The 25,610-nt window shown below is 40.2% G+C and overlaps 1 protein-coding gene across 1 annotated transcript in view; it reads left to right on the top strand.

The window, feature by feature from the left end:
• Positions 1-25,610, top strand: part of Slc25a13 (solute carrier family 25 member 13) — a 185,629-nt gene that overhangs the window by 106,853 nt on the left and 53,166 nt on the right. The window contains exons 9-13 of the mRNA XM_045160892.1: positions 131-215; positions 3,904-3,988; positions 4,702-4,860; positions 17,387-17,439; positions 18,776-18,856. Coding sequence (XP_045016827.1) covers positions 131-215; positions 3,904-3,988; positions 4,702-4,860; positions 17,387-17,439; positions 18,776-18,856 — 463 coding nt within the window. The remainder of the gene's footprint in view (positions 1-130; positions 216-3,903; positions 3,989-4,701; positions 4,861-17,386; positions 17,440-18,775; positions 18,857-25,610) is intronic.

The following is a 25,610-nucleotide window of genomic DNA, read 5'->3' as shown; positions in this document are numbered from 1 at the left end:
GAAGGTACAGCAATTGGGGAAGAAATAAACCAAATGAAAGGCAACAGTGATAGATGGGAAATGATGAAAGGAATGCTAAAAATTCATATTGTGAATTTAATAAATTGGCTTATGCTTATTTTCAATCCAGACGTATGACCTTAGCAGATATTGAGCGGATTGCTCCTTTGGAAGAGGGAACTCTTCCCTTCAAGTTAGCTGAGGCCCAGAGGCAGGTAAGTGAAGAGGAACAGGTTTATTTCTTTCATTGTAATCTATCTCTACTATTGATTACTAGCTCTCCAGTTGTACATTTTGCTCCTCAAAATCAGACATTTTGAGAAGGCTAGAAAGAGAAGTTCCTTAGTGTCATTCTGAGGAACAGATATTGGCATTTGTTTGTATATTCTACAGGCAGGGTGATTCCCCAACACTATAATCAGCACTCCAAAACCAGATTTTTTTATTCTTCTGGTTTCACAGTGAGGGATGTGGGCAGGAAGCTCTTGGTTGTTGTCATTGTCGCCATTAGCAGCTGGCATAGCTACAGGAAAGCTGTCTTTGCTTTTCAGAGTGGCACTACCCCAGTGTGCATTGTCTTAACAGCCATGTCTTCCGTTTTTCCAAATTTCAAAATGAGATAATTTTGTTTAGTCTGGAGTCATAGTTCGGAGGCTTTTAGACCTATTTTCTCTGTGAAAGGATTCATAAGTTATGTGGAAACAATGTTAGGAATGCTAAATTTCATTTTATGGTTAACAGAAACCAATCTCTTAAAGTTATGGGAGTCAGAAACTAAAAACTTGGGACCTCCTCATTTAACTCTTGCTCAATTCTGTAGATAAGGCTGAGAGAAGAAAAGGCTTTGTAGCCCGTGCTGTGCTTGCAGGACACTTGCAAAATAAACCCACTCTCAGACAGAACGTCGTTTTTGAAAAAGACCTCCTTTAAGGCAAAGCCATCAGTGAATCCTGTGAGACTTAACCATTTTTGGCTTGAAGCTGTAGGTCTGAACAGCGACGCCAGTTTGACCACAATGGGTTGATGCAGGCTACATTTTTAGGACTGTCAGGCCTCAAGCCAAGACCCCCTCCTTTTAGCTCCTTCCCACCCAAAGGCAGCGGAGAGTTTTGTGTGAACATGGATGTCAAAGTAGTGGGTGTGTCCTCAGTAAATCCTCATAAGGCACCTCTGGGAAAGCAGCTGGCTGTGGTTAAAAGAGGAAGCCAATTTCCCTTGGTGCAGGAGAAAGAACTTTGTAATCCCTCACAGTGAAGGAGGCCTGGCCTCGGGTTCTCCCTTTGATTAAAACATGGCACAGAAGATGGATATCTCTTTATCTTTGTGCCACCAGCTAGTTTAGAAATTGAGGGATTCAAGAAAGCAAAAAAGTTGATTTGAGACCTCTTCTCTCCAGATGCCATGGTCTCTCCCCGTTGTCCCTCTGTGGCTTCAGTAGCTTTGGAGATTCTGGAATGGTGCCCTGGATAATGGCTATGAAAGGGTTATACCACTTTCATGAGATTTATAGCAGAGGTTCTAAGCAATTCATAGCAGCCTTAACCCAGAATACAACATGCTTTTGGCTGTATAATCCCCACTGGGCTTAACAAATTTCTGCAAAGATGCTCATCCTCATATGGGCAAGTACATCTGTTTAAACACCAGGTAGCTCTTGCAGCATTTGTCCTAGACAAGAGAGCGAAAAAAGATGGAATATTTTCTTGTATTACTTTAAGAGAATACAACATTTGTAGCTTCCAAAAATTTAAATGAAAGTCTGGAATTTCATTTATCTTTTAGATGAGAAATTAGCAGTAATGGTAGGTTCCTCCCCCTTACTATTTTCAGATTATTTTCATTCATTATTTCAATGCCAGCACATTTCTAGTATTGCATATTTTTATCTATGTAAATAAAAGGGAACTTCTCTTTTGAATATGTCTGTCAGAATGAAAATGCTATTGATCTCTATTTGTGCTGGGGGAGAGTTGGAAACAGCCCATGAAATTTTCAGAGGAAATGTTTTCCCTTCTTAGACATGCATATTTCTGTGTAAAGCTGTTTTCAGTTAGATGACTTTGAAGGAGATTCCCAGTGATCTCATTGTATTAGAATTGTGATACAATGACAGCAACTAAAATTCAGTGGGTTGGTAGCTGGGGCTGGTGATTAGTTTCATTGTTCGCTGATGTTAATTATCATGGCTTTTGAAAAACAAATTTTCTTGAAAGTATTTATTTATTCAACAGGTATTATTAGGCACTGACTATATGTCGCCCTCATTTGACAACTCTATGTGACAAAATCACTATTTTATTTATGTACATAGACAAATGTAATACTGTGAACTGTTCTGGCCTCAGACAAGCTAAAGATAATAGGTCAAAAGAATAGTAACAGAAGAGCTGACCTTCCTGAAGTATGGATTTAGGAAAGATGCCCAAAATTAGGAAGAAGTAGCACCACCAATAATTCAACCTACTTCTAGTCATAGTAAATAGATTGAGAATCTCAAGGTGGCAGAGATGCCAAAAAATTGGTATAAATTTTCTATATGTATAGATACTCAAATAATTTTAATAGAAAATAACATACTATTTCAATGTTTTTCCAAAAAATTTAATTGCCATGAAATATTTCAAACATTTAACAGTCCTATTATTGCTCATTAAGGGTATTTCCATAATTTTTGGTTTTGAAGAGAAGAGCACTTCTTAGGAAGATTGTGCAATGGTTAAAGGCACTTAGTTACAAGGCTTGCAAGTTCCAGTTTAACTCCTCAGCCACTCTCATGAAACTGGATGGGTGTTTCCATTTGCAGTGGCAAGAGACCCAGCACATACATGCATGCATGCATACACACATGAGACCCTGGCATGCACATGCATTCATACAGACATAAAGAGATCCTAGCACATGCATAATACACACACACACACAATATTTTTATCTTTTTTAAACTATGTTATTTTTATTTATTTGAGAGAGGGAAAGAGGCAGAGAGAGAGAAAGCATGGGTACACCAGGGCTTCCAGCCATTGCAAATGAACTCCAGATGCATGCACCACCTTGTGCATCTGGCTTAAATGGGTTCTGGGGAATCGAACTGAGGTCATTTGGCTTCACAGATGAGCACCTTAACTGCTAAGCCATCTCTCCCATTTCTTTTATGATCTTGGTAGCTGTTTCATTTTCTAGCCTAACTTTGCCAGGACTTATATGCATTTTAAATTTTGGGATCTGTAGAATTTATATTTTTCCTATGTTCATATTCACTTTAATGACAAGTTTCAGAGCACCTATTTTTATAAATTCTTCCCAGTATGGATATTATTGTTTAAAACAATGTTCAAATAAAAAGTAGTAAATTTGATTAATGAAACATGTGCCTCATTGGCATGTTTTATGCATTTGATAGATCACTTATGAGAAATATTTGAAAATAGGTTCACAGCACTGTGTTTGGTATATGATGACTTTATGTCTAAATTTGATCTTAATCGTGAATAGCAGCAGAATCTATTCATAAGAACTTAAAGAATCCAATTCAACTTCTCTTTGTCATTTAGTTATATCAGGGGTTCATTATACCTTTTAAAAATATTTTATTTATTTGAGAGAGGTTGAGAGAAAAAGGAAGATAGACAGAGAGGGAGAGAGAAAATGGGCATGCCAGGGCCTCTAGCCACTACAAACTCCAGATACATGTGTTACCTTGTGGATCTGGCTTTACGTGGGGAATGAAACCCAGGTCCTTAGGCTTTGAAGGCAAGCGCCTTAACCACTAAGCTGTCTCTTCAACCCCTGTATTGGGGATTTAGGACCCAAGGAGTAATATTTTAAATAATTGTATGACTTTCGGTTCTATCCCTTTTCTGTCTTCCACCTGCCTGCTCTTGTCTTGCTGTGCCTGCAAAACAGAAGGCCTCGGGTGATGCAGCTCGGCCAGTTCTCCTCCAAGTTGCAGAGTCAGCCTACAGGTTTGGCCTGGGTTCTATTGCTGGAGGTTAGTCATGGATGAGTGTAAAATTTTCACTTTTATTATTACTCTTGTCTTTTCTCTGGCTTTTCACCTTGCAGTACAATAGGACCAAGTCTTCTGTGGTCATTCCCCAAGTCATTTACCAGCCTTTGTCTGTGAGGTGAGAGCAGAGCACAGGGGACTTTTTTGCATACCTGCATATGACCACAGTATTACAAGTGATAGTTTTTCTCCCACTTTTCTTCAAACATGCTATTACAGACAGGTTAATAATGAGGATGGCTTTCTGGATAAGCTTTTAATTTAAACTTTTGTGGCATCCTTTTGTCAGGGGATACTTGACTGAAAATCCACCATGGTTATTAAGAGTCTGGAAAGACAGTGCAGATTTGAAATCTGTGTATGCAGAACTAGGCGAAGTGGCACATGCCTTTAATCCCAGCACTTGGGAGGCTGAAGTTAGATGACTGCTGTGGGTTTGAATACAGCCTTGGTTACAGGCTGAGCTCTAGGTCAGCCGGGGCTAGAGTGAGACTCTCCTTCAAGGAAAATATAAATAAATTGAGTGAAGAGAGAAAGAAAGAGGAAGGAAGAAAGAAAGAGAGGAAGAAAGAGAGGGAGAAAGAAAGAAAATCTGTGCATGCAAATATGTTTATTTTCTTGGTATTTTCTTTGATTTTTTTCTGCCTACTCTGTTCCCCTGACTGACCTTAATTTTTGAAATTACTTAATTTTAGCTGTGGGAGCTACTGCTGTGTATCCTATTGACCTTGTAAAAACTCGAATGCAGAACCAACGATCTACTGGCTCTTTTGTGGGAGAGCTCATGTACAAAAACAGCTTTGACTGTTTTAAGAAAGTACTACGTTATGAAGGCTTCTTTGGACTGTATAGAGGTTAGTACTACATGTGCAATGTTCATGGAAGTGAAATAATAGCCAAAGGTCTGCTTTCCCATCTCAGTTCCTGAAATGAATTAAAGAGACTGTTAAAATGGAAATCCAGCAGATTCTCAATTATCCATGCTAATGGCGTGGGGGCATGGCTAATCAAAACATCCCGTATCCTGAAAGTTATTTATATTGCTCTGCTGTATGTTTTATTTCTTAAAGTAATAAATTAGTTTTACAAATATCTTCAGTGAAATTTTAAAAGGGCCGTTGTTTGTGTTCTTGAAGTGTTCCACTTACCAGCTACCAGGGAAAGGTATCCTAGGGATAAGACAACGCTTGGTTGGGATTCATGATTCTCCAATATGCAGTTGTCATCCACAGTTTCAGTTTACTCATGGTCAACCACAATCTAAAAATATTAGCTAGAAAATTCCAGAAATAAGCATTTCACAAATTGTAAATTTGTACTAGTTTGAGAAGCATGATGCCAATGATCTTTTGTAAATATTTTATTTATTTATTTATTTATGAGAGAGAAAGAAGTAGGCAGAGACAGAGAAAAGATCGAGAGAGTATGGAACTGCCAAAGCCTCTAGCCACTGCAAAGGAACTCCAGATACGTGTGCCTCCTTGTGTGTCTAGCTTACGTGGGTACTGGAGAATTGAACCTAGGTCCTTTGTCTTCACAGGCAAACACTTTAACTGCTCAGCTATCTCTCCAGACTGCCAATGATCTTTTTAATATACTTTCAGGTCAATAGCATTCTAATGCTACATCACAATGCTTTTGCCTCTTTTCACCTCATCCCAGAGATATTTTTATCAGCTCTCACATCATCTAGTAATGAAGCCACTCAGATGTTTGGGAAAAACCACATTGATATAACTAGTTATCCTGTGTGTCTATGGTTGTTCTACTTTATTAGCCAGTGTTGTTAATCTCCTGCTGTGACAAACTTATAAATGAAACTCTAGGTATGTTTGTGTATACAGCAAAGAACAGTTCATATGGGGTTTAGACTGCCCAAGGTTTTAGTCTGGAGGTCTTGGAATATACCTGTCATGGATGGTGCAGGACTACTGTACCACATGTGTTCACTGGAGCCTTCCTGTCCTCCCTTTTCCTGAATTAGTTGCCCCATCAGATTGTGTGCAGAATTTATTCAGACACTGCTATAGCCATGTCACCCTCCATCTCCTCCTGCTCCCTTGACACCTAAGATTTCCTAAGCAGTGGTAACAGAAGCAAAGAATATGTCCTCACTAATGCCAGGAATCCACAGAACCGCTGCTTTGCTATTGGCCATGGAGTCATGCAACACCTCCATTTCTGTGCTTGCTTTCTGCAATGGAAAAAGAAGTGCATTTGCATCAGCAAAACTGCAAGGAGGTTCATGCCATTTGAACAACTGCAAGCCTTCTCTCTTACTACTACTGGTGGTTGTGGTTAATGTTCAGAGGTCTGCTGAGGCAAATGGTGAAAATGACAGCCATGCAAACCTGGGCCTCTAGGCCTCTCCTGCCATCTGCTGACTCTAGTCATGAGCGTAAGCTGCTGAGTTAATAAACAACAACCTGTCACTTTAGAAGCTGGGAGACTTCCAAATGCAGAGAAGTTCTATTTTCAGGTCCTATTATGTAGGTAGATAACCCTCATCAAAGGCCTTTTGATCTTTTCTCTCCCCTCCTTCCCTTGCCCCCTTGCCTTTTCTTATAAGTTGGAAGGTCTTTGACCCCAGGTGATTGATGATGACCTCTGTAGGGTCACCACCTTCCATTTGAAATGCTTTTCCTCATTGGTGAAAACAGACTTGCAAATAAAATGGCTCCCAAGTGTACAAGGTTAATGTCACAGTTACTGCTTCACAGTGAGTCAGGAAAAAATAACCACCTCACCTGTTACTGTGGGTGGTTTGTGAAAGGAAAATTTCTAACCTCTATTCTGGAAAGATGTCTGAGTCTCTGTGTTACTTCCTCAACTACTTTCATGGTATTGAAATAAATATCTAGAGTACCTGCTGAATTTTGAGATCTCTGTCCCACTGTGGACTTGGTTTGTTTTTAACTTCTAGTCACTTTTCTTGCTTTGGGATCATACCTGCCAGATCTTGATTCTTGCTTATATAGATTTTTTTCCTCTGTGACCTCACTTTTTGACACCATGGACAGAGGATCAAAGTGTTCTTGTGCTGAGCTACTCTGGGCCATGAAGAGGCCCATCCCTCTTCCCAGCTCAGCGGTGAGTGTTTGAGACAAGAGCCACCATTTTCTGGAAGGGAAGTGAGCTAGCATGTAGCTGGGGCTTCACCAGAAGAGGCTCTTCCCCTGTCCCAGGGTGAATAAATAGCCATTTATCTAACCTGCTTTAGGCGCCTTTACCCTCAGGCATGCACTAGAGCTGTCTGTCAGCATGACAAGTGAAGTGTGAATATAAAATTAGCTTTGGGACTCCCCTACATTGATTTCTTCCTGAGTTCTTACCTTTGTTAGCAGTAGACATTAAAACTAGATTTACTATAAAATTTCTTTAAGTTCTGTTCAGTAATTTGGATCTTGAGAGCAAAGATGTGATAGTTCAGGTTATAGAAAATTTTGCCATGAAAATGACTTATCTCTGTTCTAGATTGGTCAGGGCCCAATGCTCTTGAGTTTCTTGCACAAGGTCATTAAAATGTAGGTGACTCATGGGAAACTGGTTATTAAATCGTAATAGACCTGAAGTAGTTCTGAAATGCAGCATTATGTACAGAGTCAGGATGTATAATACATGCATGTTATTCTTTGCATACTTTATCCAATTTAATTGCCTTAAATTTTTTATAATTCTAGGGAGCACAGTTAAATTTAAGTTTTGAGAATATATACTTGCTGCCATTAGTGCAACATTGAGATGTTGGAGTACATCTCTAAATTAGAAACATGTTTTAAAATATTGAGCATTTTTCATAGTTTAGAATTTGTATAACATGTAATTGTTCTCCATCATGATGTAATTGGTCATACCTCTTGAATAGAATAATTTGGGAATGTTGCATAAATGAGGTTTCCTATTTTAAAGTCCTCTTGTGTAGAAGTCGGTGAATGGCTGTGAAAGAAGATGCTTTTGCATCAGGCCTTTCTAGTGTAGGATTAATAAGACTCTGTCACACTGTCTTTTATCTAATAAGAAAAACACAGGAAGCTGTTTTTCTAGTTTCAAGTAGTTCCCAGTGGGAGCTGTGTGATTATTTTTACATAATTCTTCCAGCACCTCAGCAGTGCTGCTTTGTTTTCTCCTTCCTGTGGCCACAGCTAGCCTCTGCACCAGTACTAGGAGTTACCAGGTTGCAGTTCCGAGAGCACATCTCAATCTACCCACATCAGGGAGCTGGTTCCATGGCTATAAAGATGGCCAGCAATGGTCTTTAGTAAGGAATGCCTCAGTCATGAGAAACTAACATTGGGAGTTGATTTGTGCTTAATCTCCATTTAATGTAGGCTGTTTCCTAATCTCCAGGACATTGACTTTTTTTTTTCAAGATAGGGTCTCACTGTAGCCCAGGCTGATCTGGAATTCACTATGTAGTCTCTCAGAGTGGCCTCGAACTCAGAGCGATCCTCCTCCCTTTGTGTCCCAAGTGCTGGGATTAAAGGTGTATGCCACCATGCCCAACTGACATTGACTTTTTGAATAACTTTCAGTTGTTAAAGATCCTTTGAGAAATCCTATGACACTGGTTCTATAAACCTCTGTTATCCAGGCTTTATTTATAAGAAAGGGACTTCTGTTAGTTCAGGATAAAATGGAGTCACTGAGGACAGCAGGAAGGCAACATACACACAAGGAAGTGGGTCATCCACATTCCTCAAGGAACCACCCAGCCATCACCCCTTCCTTGCCTAACAGTGCCCTGGGTCTAGGTTTCCTGTCCCTTATCTCTTAGGACACCAGATTACTGTTCTAGTGTTACACCCTGGCTATCTTAGATCTCCCCTAAAGAAACCTTCCTCACCTTCCCCCAAGGAAGAGCTCTATATATAGCTCACTATATGTAATCCCAAGTTGACTGCTCAGCTCTTGAGTGTCAGTCCTGTCAGCTCATGTTTTTCCTGAATAAAAGCTTCCATCTTTGCCTCAGAGTGGTCTATGTGGTCTTGGTCACTCCTGAACCTTATAGCTACCTTTCTAAGTTGTGGGGGTTTTGCTTGTTATTTTAAAGTGTCTAAGCCTCAGGATAAATGTGTCTTTGTTGTGAACAGTAATTCTTGAGATAATCCAGGACTCCTTGAAGTCACTTGTAAAGATTTTTCCTGTGTTTCTTCCCATTTCCAGAGTAATTTAACTCACTGAAAGGTCATTGAGATACTTAATGAGTGGCCTGACAGTACATTTGCTTTGAATGAACTGTGTGAACAAATGAGCCAGTCTGTGGCTTGCCATGGCCTGGGCATGATGAAAAGAAGAAGAGCTAGGGTAGTCATCCATAGTTAATACTCTTAGCATTCTAAAAACTAATTTATGCTTTAGGATTTTACAACACCCTCTTCATTGCTTCCAGGTGATAAGATGTGTTGCCTCAGAAGTCGAAACATGGTTTGGGCAGACCTTTGGGGGAAAAAAGTATACTCAAGGGTTGGAAAGATGACTTAGTGGTTTAGATGCTTGCCTACAAAGCCTAAGGACCCAGGTTTGATTTCCAAGTACTCACATAAGCCAGATGTACAAGGTGGTGTATGCATCTGTAGTTCATTTGCAGTGGTGGCTGGAGGCCCTGAAATACCCATCCTCTCTCTCTCTCTCTCTCCCTCCCTCCCTCTCTCTCTTTCTCTCTCTCTCTCTCTCTCAAGTAAACACATATATTTTTTAGAGTATACTCAAGAAAAATCAAGGACCATCAGAAATACTACTTAAAGGAGCTGTTTTGTTTCTGTAGGTGGGAGAAAGTCTTGGAAAAATAAGTTAGATTATTTGATGAACTAAACTTAAATTTGGAGCTGTACTTTATTCTTTGAGGTAGTTGGCAAAAAGAAAAGAAATTATTTAGTTAGCCCATTGATTCAGGCTGGCAGAGTTTTAAACGTGTCTATTTCTAACTGCTTATATAGTGTAAATCACTCTTCTTCCCTCCTGGAATGTTCTGAAGGTGACATCTAGAGGATGCTGTGGTGATATCTCAGTAAGCCTTTGATCTATGTGTATTCAAGGAAGAAGGCTAAGCCAGGTCCCTATTTATGTTAATGTTGCAGTAACAAAGGAGTATCCAGGTTCTGTGAAAGTCTGGTGAGATTCCTTCTTCTTGCATAATTCTTGTAGTTAAAGATAAATCTAAAATTCTTAATATCATATTAAAATTATTGGTTTCCAAGATTGTACTACACTACTTAACATGTCTTAGACAAGACTGCAGTTAATCTGTGTTCTGCCCTGAGCTGTGGGTCCACCTTGTCTAATGGAACTTTCAGATAGTGTAGAATGAGTTAGGGTGAATACTATTTTCTTTACTTTTTTTTCTTGACCAATTTCTTCATTTTTTTAAATTTATGGTATCACATTGTGGAAAGATTACATAAGAATTGTAGGAAACCAAACAAGAATGAGGAAAAGACTTGGACAGTTCATACCTCAAGTCATCAAATCTACAGAAGTGATTTGTCTACAGCAAGTATAGGAAATTACCATGTGAGACTAAGATGGGCGAGAGTATTGTAGACTTCCCAGGGCCAGGTAAGAACAGTGATGCATACAGACAGTAGGTAAAGGTGGCAAATGTTGTAACCATACACATGGAGAAGGAAAGATTAATGAATGAATTTATTTCAGGCTACCAGAACAGTAATATACAGTTACTATTGCTGAGACTAAAACAAAGCAAAAGGATTAAACCTCATAATTTAGATAGAAGATGACTGGGATCCTGAAAGGTAGCATATGCTAGCATGAAAAACTGAAGGAGGCTATATAACCCTTCTCTGCCAGTGGTTACTTCTGGAAAACCCCAGAAGAGTCAGAGGAAGTGAACTTGAGGCCTTAAAAAAAGCACTCACTTTAATATTTTAACACTTAGATTACCAAAGGCATCCTGAGCCATAGCTTAGGTTGTGCCTTGAAGAAGAGTAAAGCATTGATCCCAATCAGTAGGTGTTAACATCTCAATCACTGCCTTTTCCTCCTCCCCCTCTCCCAGTCCCACCTGTCCATCACTTCCTTTACCCACACTCCTCGCCCAGTGCCCCCTGTCCAGCACGTCCTTTACCCCTATCCCTCCCCAGCCACCATGAGAGCCTGTGGAAAACTGGACAGCAATGCAGCTTTGAAACAGGCTAGATTGTTTGGGGAGGTGGAAGTGATGCATGCCCGGGGCCATATGAGTCAGAAGCCAACAGACCAGTGGGGTGGGAGAAGTGGAAAGAATGCTGAGCCAGTGAGGAGAGGGGTCATGGAAACCTCAGTGAGAATAAAGGCTGCAAGGTTGCAGCCAGTTGCTGAAAGCTCTGCAGTGTGGATTAACCTGATGTTGGAAGCAAGGGGGCCTCTCAGAGCAAATATAAGCACATGTGCTGGCCTCCACATGGAGGTCAGAAGCGCAAGACTTTAACACAGGAGGGTTGCTGTGGGGTTGAAACTGTGGCTTTAGCCATGGGAATGGGGGCTTGTGAGTTATTTTCTCCTACCATGCATGCTTTCTGCTCCACCTTGCTTGCTTGCTTGGCCAGAGCTGACACAGCTATGCCACCTTCACTTTTGAGTTTCTTCCTTGTTGGAGGGTCTGGAGCCTCTATGCTCTTGCTCATCTTGTCCATGATGGCCCTTTGAACAGCAGCTACATGAGACTAGTTTGCATGGGCCATGGACTATCAACCTGTCTTTGATCATTGCCTTCCCTGAAGAGCGTGGTTTTCATACCTGCAGAACTGGAGGAGTATGCTGTCCAGGCTCCTTTTGTTGTATGAAAGGCTCAGTCAGTACAGGGTGATTACTGCATGACTTACAGGCCAACACAAATGTTTAGAACCACCTGGGCTGCAGTAAATACCTCTCTGGGGCAGAGGAGGAAGTTGAAACTATGTGTTTACCAAGAGAAAAGCTAAACAGGGGAGGCATAGAGCCTGGTGTGCAAGCCGGTCAAGCATTCCACTGCAGTCACTGAATAGCCAGCCAGTGACTTGAAGCGAGTGTTTGGCCATCCTCCATCCTAGCTTCCATGAAGAAAGAGAATAAAGAATAATGTTTAGTGGTAAATGAAAAAGTTCAAAATAAACAGCAACAAAATCCATTTTAAAGTACCTATTGTGTACCTGATACTGTTCTAAAGATTTGTATTAACTGATTTTTTTATCATCACAACTACCCAAAAAGATGGTGGTATGATTGCTCCCATTTTACAGGAGGAGAAGCTAAGGCACAAAGAGATTAGGTAACTTGAAGACAATTCTAGTCAATGAAAAGGAGTCAGGGGCTGGAGGAATGGCTTAGCAGTTAAGGTGTTTGCCTGCAAAGCCAAAGGACCTTGGTTCGACTCCCCAGGACCCAAGTTCGCCAGATGCACAAGGGGGCGCACACATCCGGAGTTCATTTGCAGTGGCTGGAGACACCCATTCTCTCTTCTCTTTCTCTTTCTCTCCCTCTTTCCCTGTCATATAAATAAATAAATAAATAAAAAGGAGTCAGAATTCAAACCCAGCAGGCAGGCCATAGACCTATGGATCTTCTGCCCCAACCCCCCCAGTGGAAATTACATTGTAGAGAATGAGAAGTATTTAAATTCATAGCTAAAAGATTTTTAGTTTAGCCTACAAAAGCAAGTACAGATTTGTTATATCTATATTATTCTTTATGTTTGCCTACAATAAGTGGAATCTCCAGACATGCAACCTAGGTGTGCCTTCTCTGCTTAGGGACAGCTCTTTGCAAGGATAGCCTTATGTCATGGGGACAACGTTATACTTCTTGTCGACTTCTGAGCTGTCAACATTCAGGTTGAATTGCCTCTTATCACCAAACAGATCAAGCTATAACTTGAAAAGATAAAAACAAGCATTACATTTTTTGAATACATAGATAATAGAGAATATGTGTGGTTCCTTGTATATTTTTATTTCTGTAATTATCAAAACAATCCAGCAGATAGTAATTACCATTCTTCTTTGAGCAATGAGAAAGCTAGAGTTTTAGGAAGAATTTAGCCAAGATTATTCAACTCATTAAGAGGTACAAACCTAGAATTTGCAATACGGGTCTGTCTCCCTCCAAAGTTGGCATTTTATGCCATTCAGGTGCTGCCAGGTCTTGGGAATCAGTACCTTTAATTGGACTACCATCGTTAATGATGGACTAACATCATTAATGAGTTTCTTTCACAATCCCTGCCAACTCAAATTCTAGAATTATATTTATTTTTCCTTGATTTTTTTTTTCTTGGTTTTGGTCTTTTTATTATTTTATTTTTTCAGTGCTAAAGACCCAACCCAGAGCCTTGAGTTACACAAGCACTCTTCTGCTAAGCTAAATTCCCAACCCTTAGAATTATATTTATAAAAGATTTCTTAGGTACAAGACAGTATAATGGGCCTCTAGTCCAGTGTATACGCACAGGAACCCCCTTTTGGAATGCTGGATGAGGCTTGTGCCCCTGATACACATTCATTTCCCACACCTCCAGCTCAGTTTTCTCTGGTTGCTTGAGGGTCTGGGATCAAAGGGACATTGCGATTTACATTTCCAACCCATGAGACTTGAAGACAAAATGCTATATTAATACTCTAGCCTGTAAATCTTTTCTCGCATTAGCAGCCTTTTGGTAAGGTTTGCCAAGGAAGCGTTGCCACATGTGCTGATTGAGCTAAACTAAAAAGAGAAGATTAGAAAACTAACCACATGAGTAAATTTCATTTGAGGCCATTGGAAAATGGACTGCTGTTGGTCCAAATTAGAAACAACACACATCCAGTCTCTGTTTTGAGTAGTTAAATAAATTTCCAAGACTCAACAGAAATAACTTATATTAGAAACCTGATTTTTCTGGTGAGTTACCCAGATGTACAACATATATGCACTTGAATTTGAAGTGTGCATTTTGATGAAGTACCATAACTGAGATTATGGCTGAAGGCTCTCCTCACCTGTGTTGCCTGCCTCATTCTGTGGACCAGGTATAAAGATTATTGGAATTTCCACCTCTGTGAATTTCCATTGTCCTGCAGATTACAAAGCCTCTGGAATTGCTTTTACTCAAAACTGATAGTGTCAAGGCCACACTTGTAGTGGACCTCAGATTTGTAACCCAAAGCCAACAGTGCTTTCTTGCAGAACCATACCTAGTGTCCCAACAAAAATGGCAGGTTCTTACCTGCCACCTCGCTAAGTGCCAGGTCTGGCGCAGGTCATAGAAATGGACATGTGCTTTGGTTCTTCATTTAATTTAGTGAAACCCGTGACCTCTGATTATATTACTTTAGTTATTCTTCCTGCCACTGGTCTCTGCCCTTGGCAGGTGTCCTTTAACTGCCTCCAAAACATCTTACTCATTGAACCTTGCCTTGTGACTTTAAAAGGCACCCCATGTGTCCACAGAACTTGTTCCATGCCCTTTAGTGTGGCCTGAGTGTAGGGCAAGCACTGCACTACAGCAGCTGAGGGAAGATGCAGGAGCTAGACCACTGTGTTGAACCCTAGTGTCCATGCAGTCACCTACTGATCTTACAAGGTAGCCTAGTTTCTTCAGGAAAAAAAGGAAATTAAAACCATTGCACACTAAATAAGGTGGTCATGTGAATGAAGTTTTAATAATTTGCTTAGAACACAGAAATATGGCTGGTATGTAGTAAATGGCCTGCACAATGCATAATTATTATTTTTATTAATACTAGGTGTTCTTTGACCCAACCCCAGCCTCTGGTGATCTTGCTGGTACCCAGAATGTGCTATAAACTTGAGAGTTGGGTGTACCTTTACACATGTCATTCCTGCCCTTAGTTGTGCTTAGATCTCTCCTCTCCATGGAACTTAGGCCGACTCTTAAAGGGCAAACAACACCTCTTCCTTGATGCCTTCCTCCCTTTTGCAGGCAGAATTGGTACTTTCCACTGTGTTCTTCTAGTACTTTGATGTCTCTGGTTCTCACCAAGCTGTTTCCAGAGGCTTTGTCCCTATACTGGTACCTGGAAACAGCTAGGATTCCCATCTTTTAAACTGAGATTTTAATTGAGAGATGGGAGGTGAGGGGACACCAGGGCTTCTTGTTTCTGCAAATGAGCTCCAGATACATATGGCTCTTTGTGTATCTGTCTTTACATGGGTACTGGGGAACCAAACTCAGGCCACTAGCTTTCTAGGCAAGTGCCTTTTTAACTGCACTTTGGTTATTTCTGGTTTCTGCCTCTTGTAATACTAGGTCATACACAGCTTCTTACCAGCCATTTTGCCACTCTACCCATGATATGTCTTCACTTCATGCCTCAGTGCTCATTACCTCAAAGGACTCAGCCATGCTTCAGGATACTGATCTTGAATAGCCAGCTCTACTTTTGTCTCTAGACCATAGGGTTCAAATTGACTGGCTGCTTAACTTTTAGATGTCTGAGCACTGCCCAATCAGGGATAGCCCAGGGGTGAAGTAGGCTCTAAGAATGCAGCCACCTAGAGAATGGATTGCAAACTCAAGTGTATGTAGGACCCAGGCACATTATGGAAGTGAATAACTGAGACTTGGTAGGACATGCATGTTATTCACATGATGATTGAATGGTGTCTAAGGGTATAAACTCTTGAGTAGGAAGTTTGAAATCCCAGTCTCACCACTCACCAGAACACATTGCTTAACCTCCATTTCCCTTTGCTTCCTCTCGCTAGTGTGGTGGTAAGAGCTGAGTGGGTTAATAAATTACTTCAAGTGAAGCATTTAAAATTTTCATTAGTGTCACTACCTCCTTATTGTTTAGCTCCACAGTGAAATGGACTTGCTCCATTTTCATTAAAACATGAAGCTGTTTGGGATACTTATTTTCCCACTTTTGTATAACCACAAACATGAAGAAACTCTCCTGTGAGGATACAACAGGGCAATAAAACTGAAGACTTTCACTGCACAGGTGCATTGATGTCTATGGGTGAGAGGGGGATGGAAAACAGGATAAATGAGTCAAGATGTGTCACCAATCTGAAGTAGATGTTAGAAAGACACCCAGGGCTGTAAGTTGTCTGTCGGAAGCAAAGAACTTAGATTCTATTTGAAAGCTTGTGCTTCTCAGTAAAACCCACTTACAGGTTGAAGACATGCAGCCCACGGGCTACAGATCTCTGATCTCAGGCTATTCCTTTGAGAAGATCAAGATTCTTCCCTCAGAAGAAGTTGTTGGGTATATAAGTCAGAAGTTATACCTGTCAGTAAAGGCTAGCGCCATGAAGCCTCTCAGGAACACCAGGGTGGCGTAGGGTTGCAGGGGTCAGCTCAGTGTATGAATCCAAGGAAAGACATTTTTCTTCGATTTTCACCTATCTTTTTTCCTAAAAAAAAAAGAAAGAAAGAAGTGAAAATAGCATATTTTTTTCCCCAAATAAGTAGACTTACTGTTTTAACTGGTTTTCCTTTCCAAGGTCATATCTACCATTAAGCTTTAGATGTTGCTTGATTCCTAACTCAGCTGAACATGGCCATAGCTGAGTGATTTGTGCACCACCCCAAACTTGTTATTTTCTGCAGGTTTCCTCAGCTAGCCTCAGTGTTCATGCTAAAATCTGACCGGTCCCAGCCCTGTTACTTCCTTCAGTCTTCCCTCCCTGTCTCCACAAAGCAGCCAGAATGGTCTTTTAAAACTGTGACTCATCACCTCACTATCTTGCTTCAAACCCTTTACTTCTTTCCCACAGAACTGGGAAGAAGTCAGGCTCAGCATCCTGACTAAAGATGTGGCTCCAGCATCTGGTACCCACCTGTGCCATGCTTCCCACCTGTACTCATGGACTGACACTCTCCATCGTTCTAACATACCAGATTTCCTTCTTTGTTTCCTAGGCCTTTTTCTGCTCATCTTCTTAGAATGTATTCTCTCTAATTGTCACTTTCCCAGAAGGGTCTCTCCCTTCATGAGGCCATGGTCTTATTTGCTGGTGCTCACCGTTAAGCCATAGTTGTTCACTGAAAGAAGAACAATGGGCATTTTGAAGGTGTGAGAAAACTGCTAGAAAAATATCTATATATTTATATCTACATTTCTCTCTTACCTATCTCTCTGTGTGTCTTCAGTGACATAGGAGGCAAGGGGGAAGGAGCAAACTTCACTGAGATAATGAGATTTCCTGTATCACTGATACTGCTGACTTACCCAATGTACAAACGATACAGAATGGGAAAGGAAATTTTACTCATAGCTGATGTGGCTGTTGGAAGTTAGTACTTAAATTCCATTTCAAGTATTCTCATTAAAAGTAATAGCACAAAATTATAGTAACGATTGCCCCAGTTTTGAAGTGGTGATCCCCTCTGTAGAGCTGTTGACTTATGTAGTTAATGCTAATTTATTGAATATACTTCTGCTTGTTGTTGGTTTTTAGGTTTGCTGCCACAGTTATTGGGCGTTGCCCCAGAGAAGGCCATAAAACTTACAGTAAGTCTTTGAGTCGGGGCTTCATGTTAAGGGAGTTTGCACATACTCAGGAATCTAGCAGGTACTCTGCTATGCATCAGCACGTTTGTGGTTCCTCAGAGATGCTCACTAATTTGATGGTGGGACACTCAGCACACAGAGCTATTCATTTTTCTCTATGTAATGCTAAATGTTCAAAAATGGGATGATGAACTTGGGGAAGATTGCTGGTGACTCCTGCCATCATCTTTTCCTGCTTATCGTAGTGGCAGCAGCAGCAGCAGCAGAACCCCTTCACTACCTACCACATAAGGTTCTTGACGTGCAGTCTCATTGTTTTGATCTCAAGCAGAGTGTGAGCCACTGTGTACAGATGAGGAAAGTGAGACCTGCAGGGTTTAAGTAGCATACCTGTGGTCAAATAATTCATGAGCCAAAGAACTTGAATGCCAAGAGTTTCTGACTTCAAAGCATGTCCTGTTTCAGTTGCACCTGCTGTTTATAGAGCACATGTTTAGGGTTTCTAGGAACACTTGCCGAAGCCAGATATTGAGGACTGGGTGTTCTAGTTCTGGTTGACCTTTCACCAGACATTGTCCCGTGTCCAACTCATGTTGACATGTCGTTGGCACTCAGCTGAAGTGGGGCATGGATAGACCTTGCATGTAAATCACTAAGGCTTCAAAGTGCCTGAAAATTAAACTCCAGTTTTAGATTGGGCCATGTGACCTTGGTTCTTATGCCATATTATGATGCAGCCTTGAGATTGCTAATCTCTGGCCTGTGTCTGTCAAAACCAATGATTGTTTTGTTTCTTAAAATTGCTCATTCTACACCTCATTCTGAGACTATTATACTTAATGCAATTGATGTTCTTTAATAATCTTTGAAGATGTTTTAGACATTGAATACCTACGAAGATAAAATATCTGCACAGCCAAATTGGTTTCAGTGATTAGTGCTGGTTAAGATTAAATCTGCTTAGAAGACTTAAATGTGATTTTTAATTACAACTTACCAGAGAGTTTTTAAAGTGTAAATTATTTTTATTTTACCTGTACGACCACTGTCTCTCTTTTCATGCCATTGTAACTTAAAGATATTTTTTACATTTTTGTCTTATAAGTCACTTTTTCTTTTTGTTTAGTTTTTTTTATGTTGTTTTTAACCTAAAGCAGCAGGCATATTTTTTAAACTTTCTAAAAATTGCCTATATGTTATTAAGAGTACTTCTGAAACTATTTTATGATCTGTTAATGTATGCAGTAGGCTTTGAAAAAAAAAATGTATGTGTGTGTGTATGTGTATGTGTAATGATTATACTTTTCATCAGCTTCTGTAAATATTTTTCTTCAAGGTGAATGATTTTGTGAGGGATAAATGTATGAACAGAGATGGTTCGGTCCCGCTTGCAGCAGAAATTCTTGCAGGAGGTTGTGTAAGTATCTTTAATAGTTGTTCTACATTGAAAGATGTGTTTCATGTACATATCACTGCCATGGTAAGCAAGTGTGGACTAAGGCTTCTGTTTAACCACAGATCCTGCAGGCCAGAGTTTCCTAGACAGGCGGCCATTCCTGAGATGAAGGGTAACAGATTCTGATCTTACTGCCTGTGAAGTCATGCTTGGTCCATTCATCATTGCCTGTGCTTGGTTCTGCATTTGAAGTCATTTGCAGCAGAAGTGTCTGTCTGGCTTTTAAAAATCTTCGCTAGCCCTTTCTGAAGTTAATCTGTAGTCCATTCTTTCATCATGACATCCTCTTCTAGGTCAGGCACTAACACACTTAGCTTGGAGTCAGTAGCCAGAGCTCTGTGCTTAGCTTTACCTTGCAAGTGGCAGCAACCCTTTCAGCTTCTGGGAGACAGACTCAGGTGAATGGTTAGCTGAGAGTGTTCTGCCTTGTCAAATATGTGAGCACTGATTGCTTTCAGATATGAATGAACAACCCATGTGTTGTTCTGAAGCTCAGCAAAACATTGCATCTCACTCTGTCTCATGCACCAGTTTGTGCATGTGAATGCAGATGAGTAAATGAACCACTAGACAAAGACTGGAGCTATTCAAAGATAAGGTTGATTAAATAAGCAGACATTGATCATTCAGGCAGGACAATATTGGTGTATTTTCCCCTCCAACTTTATACATCTTTCTTTATAAGTAGGACAAGATCACATTTTTCTTTCTTTCTTGTCTTTTGTGGATTGGCCAATTCAATTATTCATGAAATAAATTTTTCCTTGAAAATTATTGAATTTAGAAGTTGGGCAAACACCTGAGAGTTTTAAATGCTTGTATGGAAAGGGCTTATTATCCTGGCTCCTGTAGCATGAAGCATGATAGCTCCTTGAATGTGGCAGCTGCCTTAGCAGTTTTCGTTCCTGGTCATTTTAAAGAGGTGGATGGAATTTGGCATCTGCCTGACTCACTGTTTGATCATTGACCTTTCAGAGATGGTCAGGTAGGATCCCTTGTTCTGTAACTTTAGGAGCATTCAGGATGGAAATGGGGACCCTTTAATGTCCTCAGTAAGAAGGGCACACAGTAATAATCACAGAGAGCATTTTGCAGGAGTTGCAAAAACTCCTCTTCCCCACAAGTCTTCCTTTAAACAAATCTGGAGTTTCCATTTGAGTCACTGGATTTTATAATTTTTAAGTAGGTGTCTTTCTGTCTCGGGGCTAGGTCTAGCTAAGGCCTTCAGGTTGTTACAATGGGCCTGAGATAGCAGGGCATTTCACTAGGTCAGGGCAAAGTAGAGATTTTTGGGTTTGTTTTTTGTAAGTTAGATTTTAAACCTTTTGATGTGTGGACTTGATTTTTAGATCTGCATACAAATTTAAAATGTAAATTAATTTTTGATTAGTCAGGGTTCTAGCAACCATCATGGCGTGCTGCCCAGAGATGTCTTCTCTTCTGAGTTAAAATACTTTGCCCACACATGCATCTGCATTCCAAGGAGATCAGTTGTGGCATGTGCTTCAAGGTGCCCTCTGTAGGTGGTCTTGTTTTCAGGTATGTGGTTGCCCATTTTATACACAGCACAGATTGGCATGAGCAATGTGGCCTAGCTGTTTTAAAGATGTGTAGCCCCTTTCAAACTGGATCTAAACAGAGGCTTAAATCAGAGCCACTTGGGCTTTACAACTACTTAGAATATCCGGGAAATTAGGTTTGTCAGCCTTCATCTCAAAGGCAAATAGACAGTGTTTCTTGACAGTTCAACTCTCCTATTTGTCTCCCTTCCCCACCCTAGTCTTTCTTTTAAGAAAAGGTTATGTTCAGGTAGGTAGCCTTGTAGAGAGCAAAGAAACCCAGCATGTTTAGATTTTTGAAGAGAAGGCTGAATGATCCCATTTTCAGTGTGTGTGTGTGTGTTTGTGTGTGTGTGTGTATGTGTATGTGTGTGTTTGCATGTGTGTGCACACATGCATGTGCATGTATATGCATGCATGTGCATAAGCATGGATGCACCTAGGATTTAACAGGATTTAACAGAGTTTTCCCCTAATTGGAAGCAGTGTGTACCATAGCAGGCGCGTTTTTCCATGGCCTAGTCTATCTAGTACAGAATACAAAGGGTTTTGTGACCTTGTGTCACATGAGCAATCCCCTGCTTTAGTTCATCCAAGCATTTCTAGGCGTTGACTTACAAGTCCCCAAGGAGTTCACCTTGCTTCATTATTACTCCACGTTGGTACACATGGCTGACTTTTGCACTCGTAACCAAAGCTATTGATTTCTTTGAACAAGGCCTTTTCTGTTTTTGACAAAAATGGGGAGCAGGAAAATCATTGTTTCATAACCTTTATCTTTATAGAGCTCAGCCAAACAGCTTATTGATTCATTCATTCATTTTAGAAAGTGAAAGTCATACTGCATTTGGAGGGACAGAGTCATTGACAAAGGAAATAAAATTTATCCCATTTCATATTATTTTCATAAATTATTAGTAGTAAATGGAGACACTGACAAGACTCTGGTTTCATTAACACATGTGAAAGAGTGAATCTGTAATATTTACTTATTTATTGTTTTGTTTTTTTGAGGTAGGGTCTCATTCTAGCCAAGACTGACCTGGAATTTACTATGCAGTCTCAGGGTGGCCTCGAACTCAGCAATCCTGTTGCCTCTGCCTCCCAAATGCTGGGATTCTGTCTTTATTTTTAAACTAATTTTTTTTCATATTGGGATTAATTTTAGTTGTATCCAATAGTGATATATTTAGTACTATTCACAACTAAATCAGGTGCTAAGATGGGTTAGTAGACATTTTGTATGTATGTGTGTATAGTATGCTGCATGCATGTATACATGTTTGTGGGTAGGTACATGTGTGTGTGAATATCACGTGCTGCACATATATATGTGTGCAGGCCAGAGGTTGATGTCAAGTGTATTCATTCCTTGGTTATTCTCCACTTTACATTTTGAGATGGTCTCATACTGAACCTATAATTCTGTGACCAGCCATCCCACAAGCCCCAGGGATACTCCTGTCTCTGCCTTTCCTGCACTAGGATCCAGGCTCATGCCACCTTTTCACTTGGGTGCTGAGGATCCAAACTTTGGTCTACATGTAGCCCAGCAAGCAAGTTACTCACTGAGCTATCTCCCTATCCCTAGGGTTTATAAACTTTTAAGTCTGAAAAAAACCCTAACAGGGTCATTTCACTGAATGGAGTGGTTTTTCTTCATTCTAAATTAGGCCTGTGGTTGCAGTTCTGACAGAGGCCTGGATCCTCCAGCCCCCTTGTATAAAAGCTATAAGTACCCTCCATTTCTTTCCTTCTTCCCCTTGATCAAAAGTTCAGCCACCATAAAGGACATGACTGAAATATCTGTTCATGACAGTGGAGGCTCCCAGTAAGCATGGCAGAGGAGAGGGGTGAGATGACTCTTCATTCTCTGTTAGGTATCCAGTGACTTTAGAAACTGATCTGCTACCTCTGACCCTGTTGTCATTGCATTTTTGCTGCTACCTTTAAAAAAAAAAAGCAACCATGTGATGCCATACATGAATTAAGGACAGACCCCCTGTCTTGCGTGCAGCTAGTGGAATAGTGTTAAAATTGCATGGGGAAGCCAGGTGTGGTGGCATGCACCTTTAATCCCACCACTTGGGAGGCAGAGTAGGAGGATTGCCATGAGTTCGAGGAACCAAAAAAAAAAAAAAAAACATAGAACATGGGATCTTTTTGATGCTTTGATTAATCTTACTAAGGATGAGGTAAGGAAGGATACTTGGTACCATGATTGATTTTTCAGAAAGAAATATGGATGATAATTTACTTGACATAAAAATAAATTAATAGTCACCAGAAAAACCATATCAAAAAGGAATGAGCCACTATCTTGATAAGCTCATATTCAGTAAAAATTACTTATGTCAATAGAAAATAGAGTTCTATAATAATTTATGTAAAAACAAATGGCCTGTGCTTGTGAAGTACATTCTTTTGTTAACACATCCTTAGTGTTTTTTTAATTATTATTATTTTTATTTATTTACTTGTGAGACATACAGAATCAGGCATAGAGAAAAAGAGAGAGAGAAAATGAGAATGGGTACTTTAGGGCCTCTTGTCACTGCAAACAAACTCTAGATACATGCACCACTTTGTGCACCTGGCTTTTCATGGGTACTGAGAAACTGAACCCAGGCCATCAGGCTTTGCAGGCAAACACCCTTAATCACTAAGTCATCCATGTCTCCAGCGTCTCAGTGACTTTTTCAGTGGGTGGCACTCATGTGTCAACCTGTGTGACTGTATCTCCTATTAGGGGTGCATGAGTGGGAAAAATCATTGATAGGATCAGGTCACAAGTTCTAGAGGTGACTGGAAAAAAGAGCTGGTGGGAAGACTTGTGGTGAAGAGTAATCTAACTGCTCTCCTGAAAGTGGTGGGATCCTAATGCTGTCTGCTTGTAGGCTTGCATTCATGTCTTCCTGAAGTACTTGGGATTGAACCTTGGGCCTCATGAATGCTGGGCAAGCACTCTACCACTGAGCTAGTCCCCAACCCTCTATTTACTCTTTAAATTTTGAGACAAGGTTTCACTAATTTACCTACGATGGTATTGAATACACAGTATCACAGGGAGGCCTTGAACTTGCCATCCTCCTACCTCAGCTTCTAAGTAGCTCAGATTACTTGGGCTGTGCCATCAGGCCTAGCTTTTGTATTCTCAGTATTAGGGTCATTCCCATATACATGAGACTTTTATTCTTGTTTCTCTAGCCATGAATTAGATTTTTTGTGAGGCAGGTTATTACTATGTAGACAAAGGTAGAATTCAAGATCCTTCTGCTTCAGCCTCCTAAAGCAAGCTTTTGTCATCCATCTTTTATATTATTAATTTAGTTGCAATTAATGCTTATTATGAAAAATTATGGGAAGCATAAAGATACAGGCCCAAGTATGTCTACCACGTAGCGTAAAATGACAAACTTGGTAACTGCTGTTAAAGGCCCTTCTGTGCCTGTCCTGATAGATTTTTTTCCTCATTCATTCCCTTCTCCTGGAGTTGCTTTCTCCTGAAGAAAGTATTTTTCATCTGTGCACATCTTTCCACATTGTAAAACATCTGAGAGTCTATCCCTAAGCAATATGAAAGTTTGCTTCATTCACTCGCCATACTCCAGGGATACCCCATGACTCCCAGACTGAAGCCTTTGCATTTTCCCATCAGTGCCATGCTTGTGCTTTATCAGTAAAAAATAGTGTGCAAGAGCATTTCTGTGAAGTGCTATCATGTTGCATATCCTGAGTGTGTCTGTTACAGAACAGCGGATTTGTGTGCCTATTCATATGACATACGTGTGGTTGGAATAGTACATTTATTTAACCAACTTGGGGTCTCTTCCCTAGACTTCAGTCATTTCTTCAGAGTCTTCTAATTTAAACTTACAGGCAATACTAAGTGAACTTAGATTTTTTTTAACGCTCTATACTTTCAAACGTATTTCCGTACACGATAGTCCTGCCTAATGTCCTTTTTCTTCACATTCTCTCCCTCCTTCCCTTTGCCATAGCCCTTGCCACCTTCAAGCATTGTGTATGGTTTATTTGTTCCTTGTGATTTCAGTTTCTTTTCTGCATCAACATATCCTTGTTTATCAGTAAAGAATAGCATGTGAGAGCCTTTCTGTGAAGTGCTGTCAGGTGGCATATCCTGAGTGTGTCTGTTACAGAAGAGCGGATTTGTGTACCTATTTATGTGATAAATCCTGGACCTTGAATAGTACATGGTAACCAGCAGGCTTTTTGTAAATATTTGATAAATGAAAGAATGTTTAAACCAATCAGAAGAGCTCTTAGAAGTTATTTTCACTGAGCATGGTCATACATGCCTTTAATCCTAGCACTAGGAATATTGAGATAGGAAGACAGAAAGCCGAAGCAGGAGGATTGCTTTGAGTTTGAGGCTAGCCTGGAGCTACAGAGTTAAGTTCCAGGTCAGCATGGATAGAATGAGATGCTACCTCAAAGGAAAGAAAAAAAAAGTTTAAAAAGGAAAATAAAAGTTATTATATTTTTTGCCAGGGCTGGTGATGAAAGTCTGTAATTCTAGCTATTCAGTGGGCTGAGGCAGGAGGATTACAAGTTCAAGTCCTGCTTATGTGACAGAGTGAATTCAAGCAAATGTAAGCAACTTAATGAGACTTTTTCTCAAAATTTATTTTTAAAAAGTTGGAGATACAGTCCCATGGTCAACCACTTGCCTAGCATGCTTACAACCATAGGTTCAACCCCCAGTGCTACAGGGGAAAAGAAGTTATTCGTGTTAAATATTCAGTATATCAATGACAGATCATAGGCTCCTGCATATCTTTATATTAATTATACCTCTTCCTATCCTTAATAACATTTATTTTCTTTTTTTCCATGCCATATTTATTATTACCAGAGTATGGTGAATAGAGAACTTGTAGATGTGTATAATCTCACAAAGTTTCAAAGTTCTTTTCAAAACCTTCTGTATAAGTTTTTTTTTTTTTTTTAAATTGCTGTGGACAAATACCAAAAACAAAGGTCTGACCAGAAACACCTTACAGAAGGAAAAGAGTTTAATTCAGCTTACTGTTCCAGAGTGTGGAGTATGTATATCATGGCAGGGAAGGGCTGGCAGGAATTCATAGTCACCGTGGCTCGCAGGAAGCCGAGAATGTGACTGCAGCAAGGGCTCA

The sequence above is a fragment of the Jaculus jaculus genome, chromosome 10 (genome assembly GCF_020740685.1).
Source record: "Jaculus jaculus isolate mJacJac1 chromosome 10, mJacJac1.mat.Y.cur, whole genome shotgun sequence".
NCBI classification, from domain to species: Eukaryota; Metazoa; Chordata; class Mammalia; order Rodentia; family Dipodidae; genus Jaculus; species Jaculus jaculus.
This window is presented reverse-complemented; position numbering and strand designations above follow the sequence as displayed.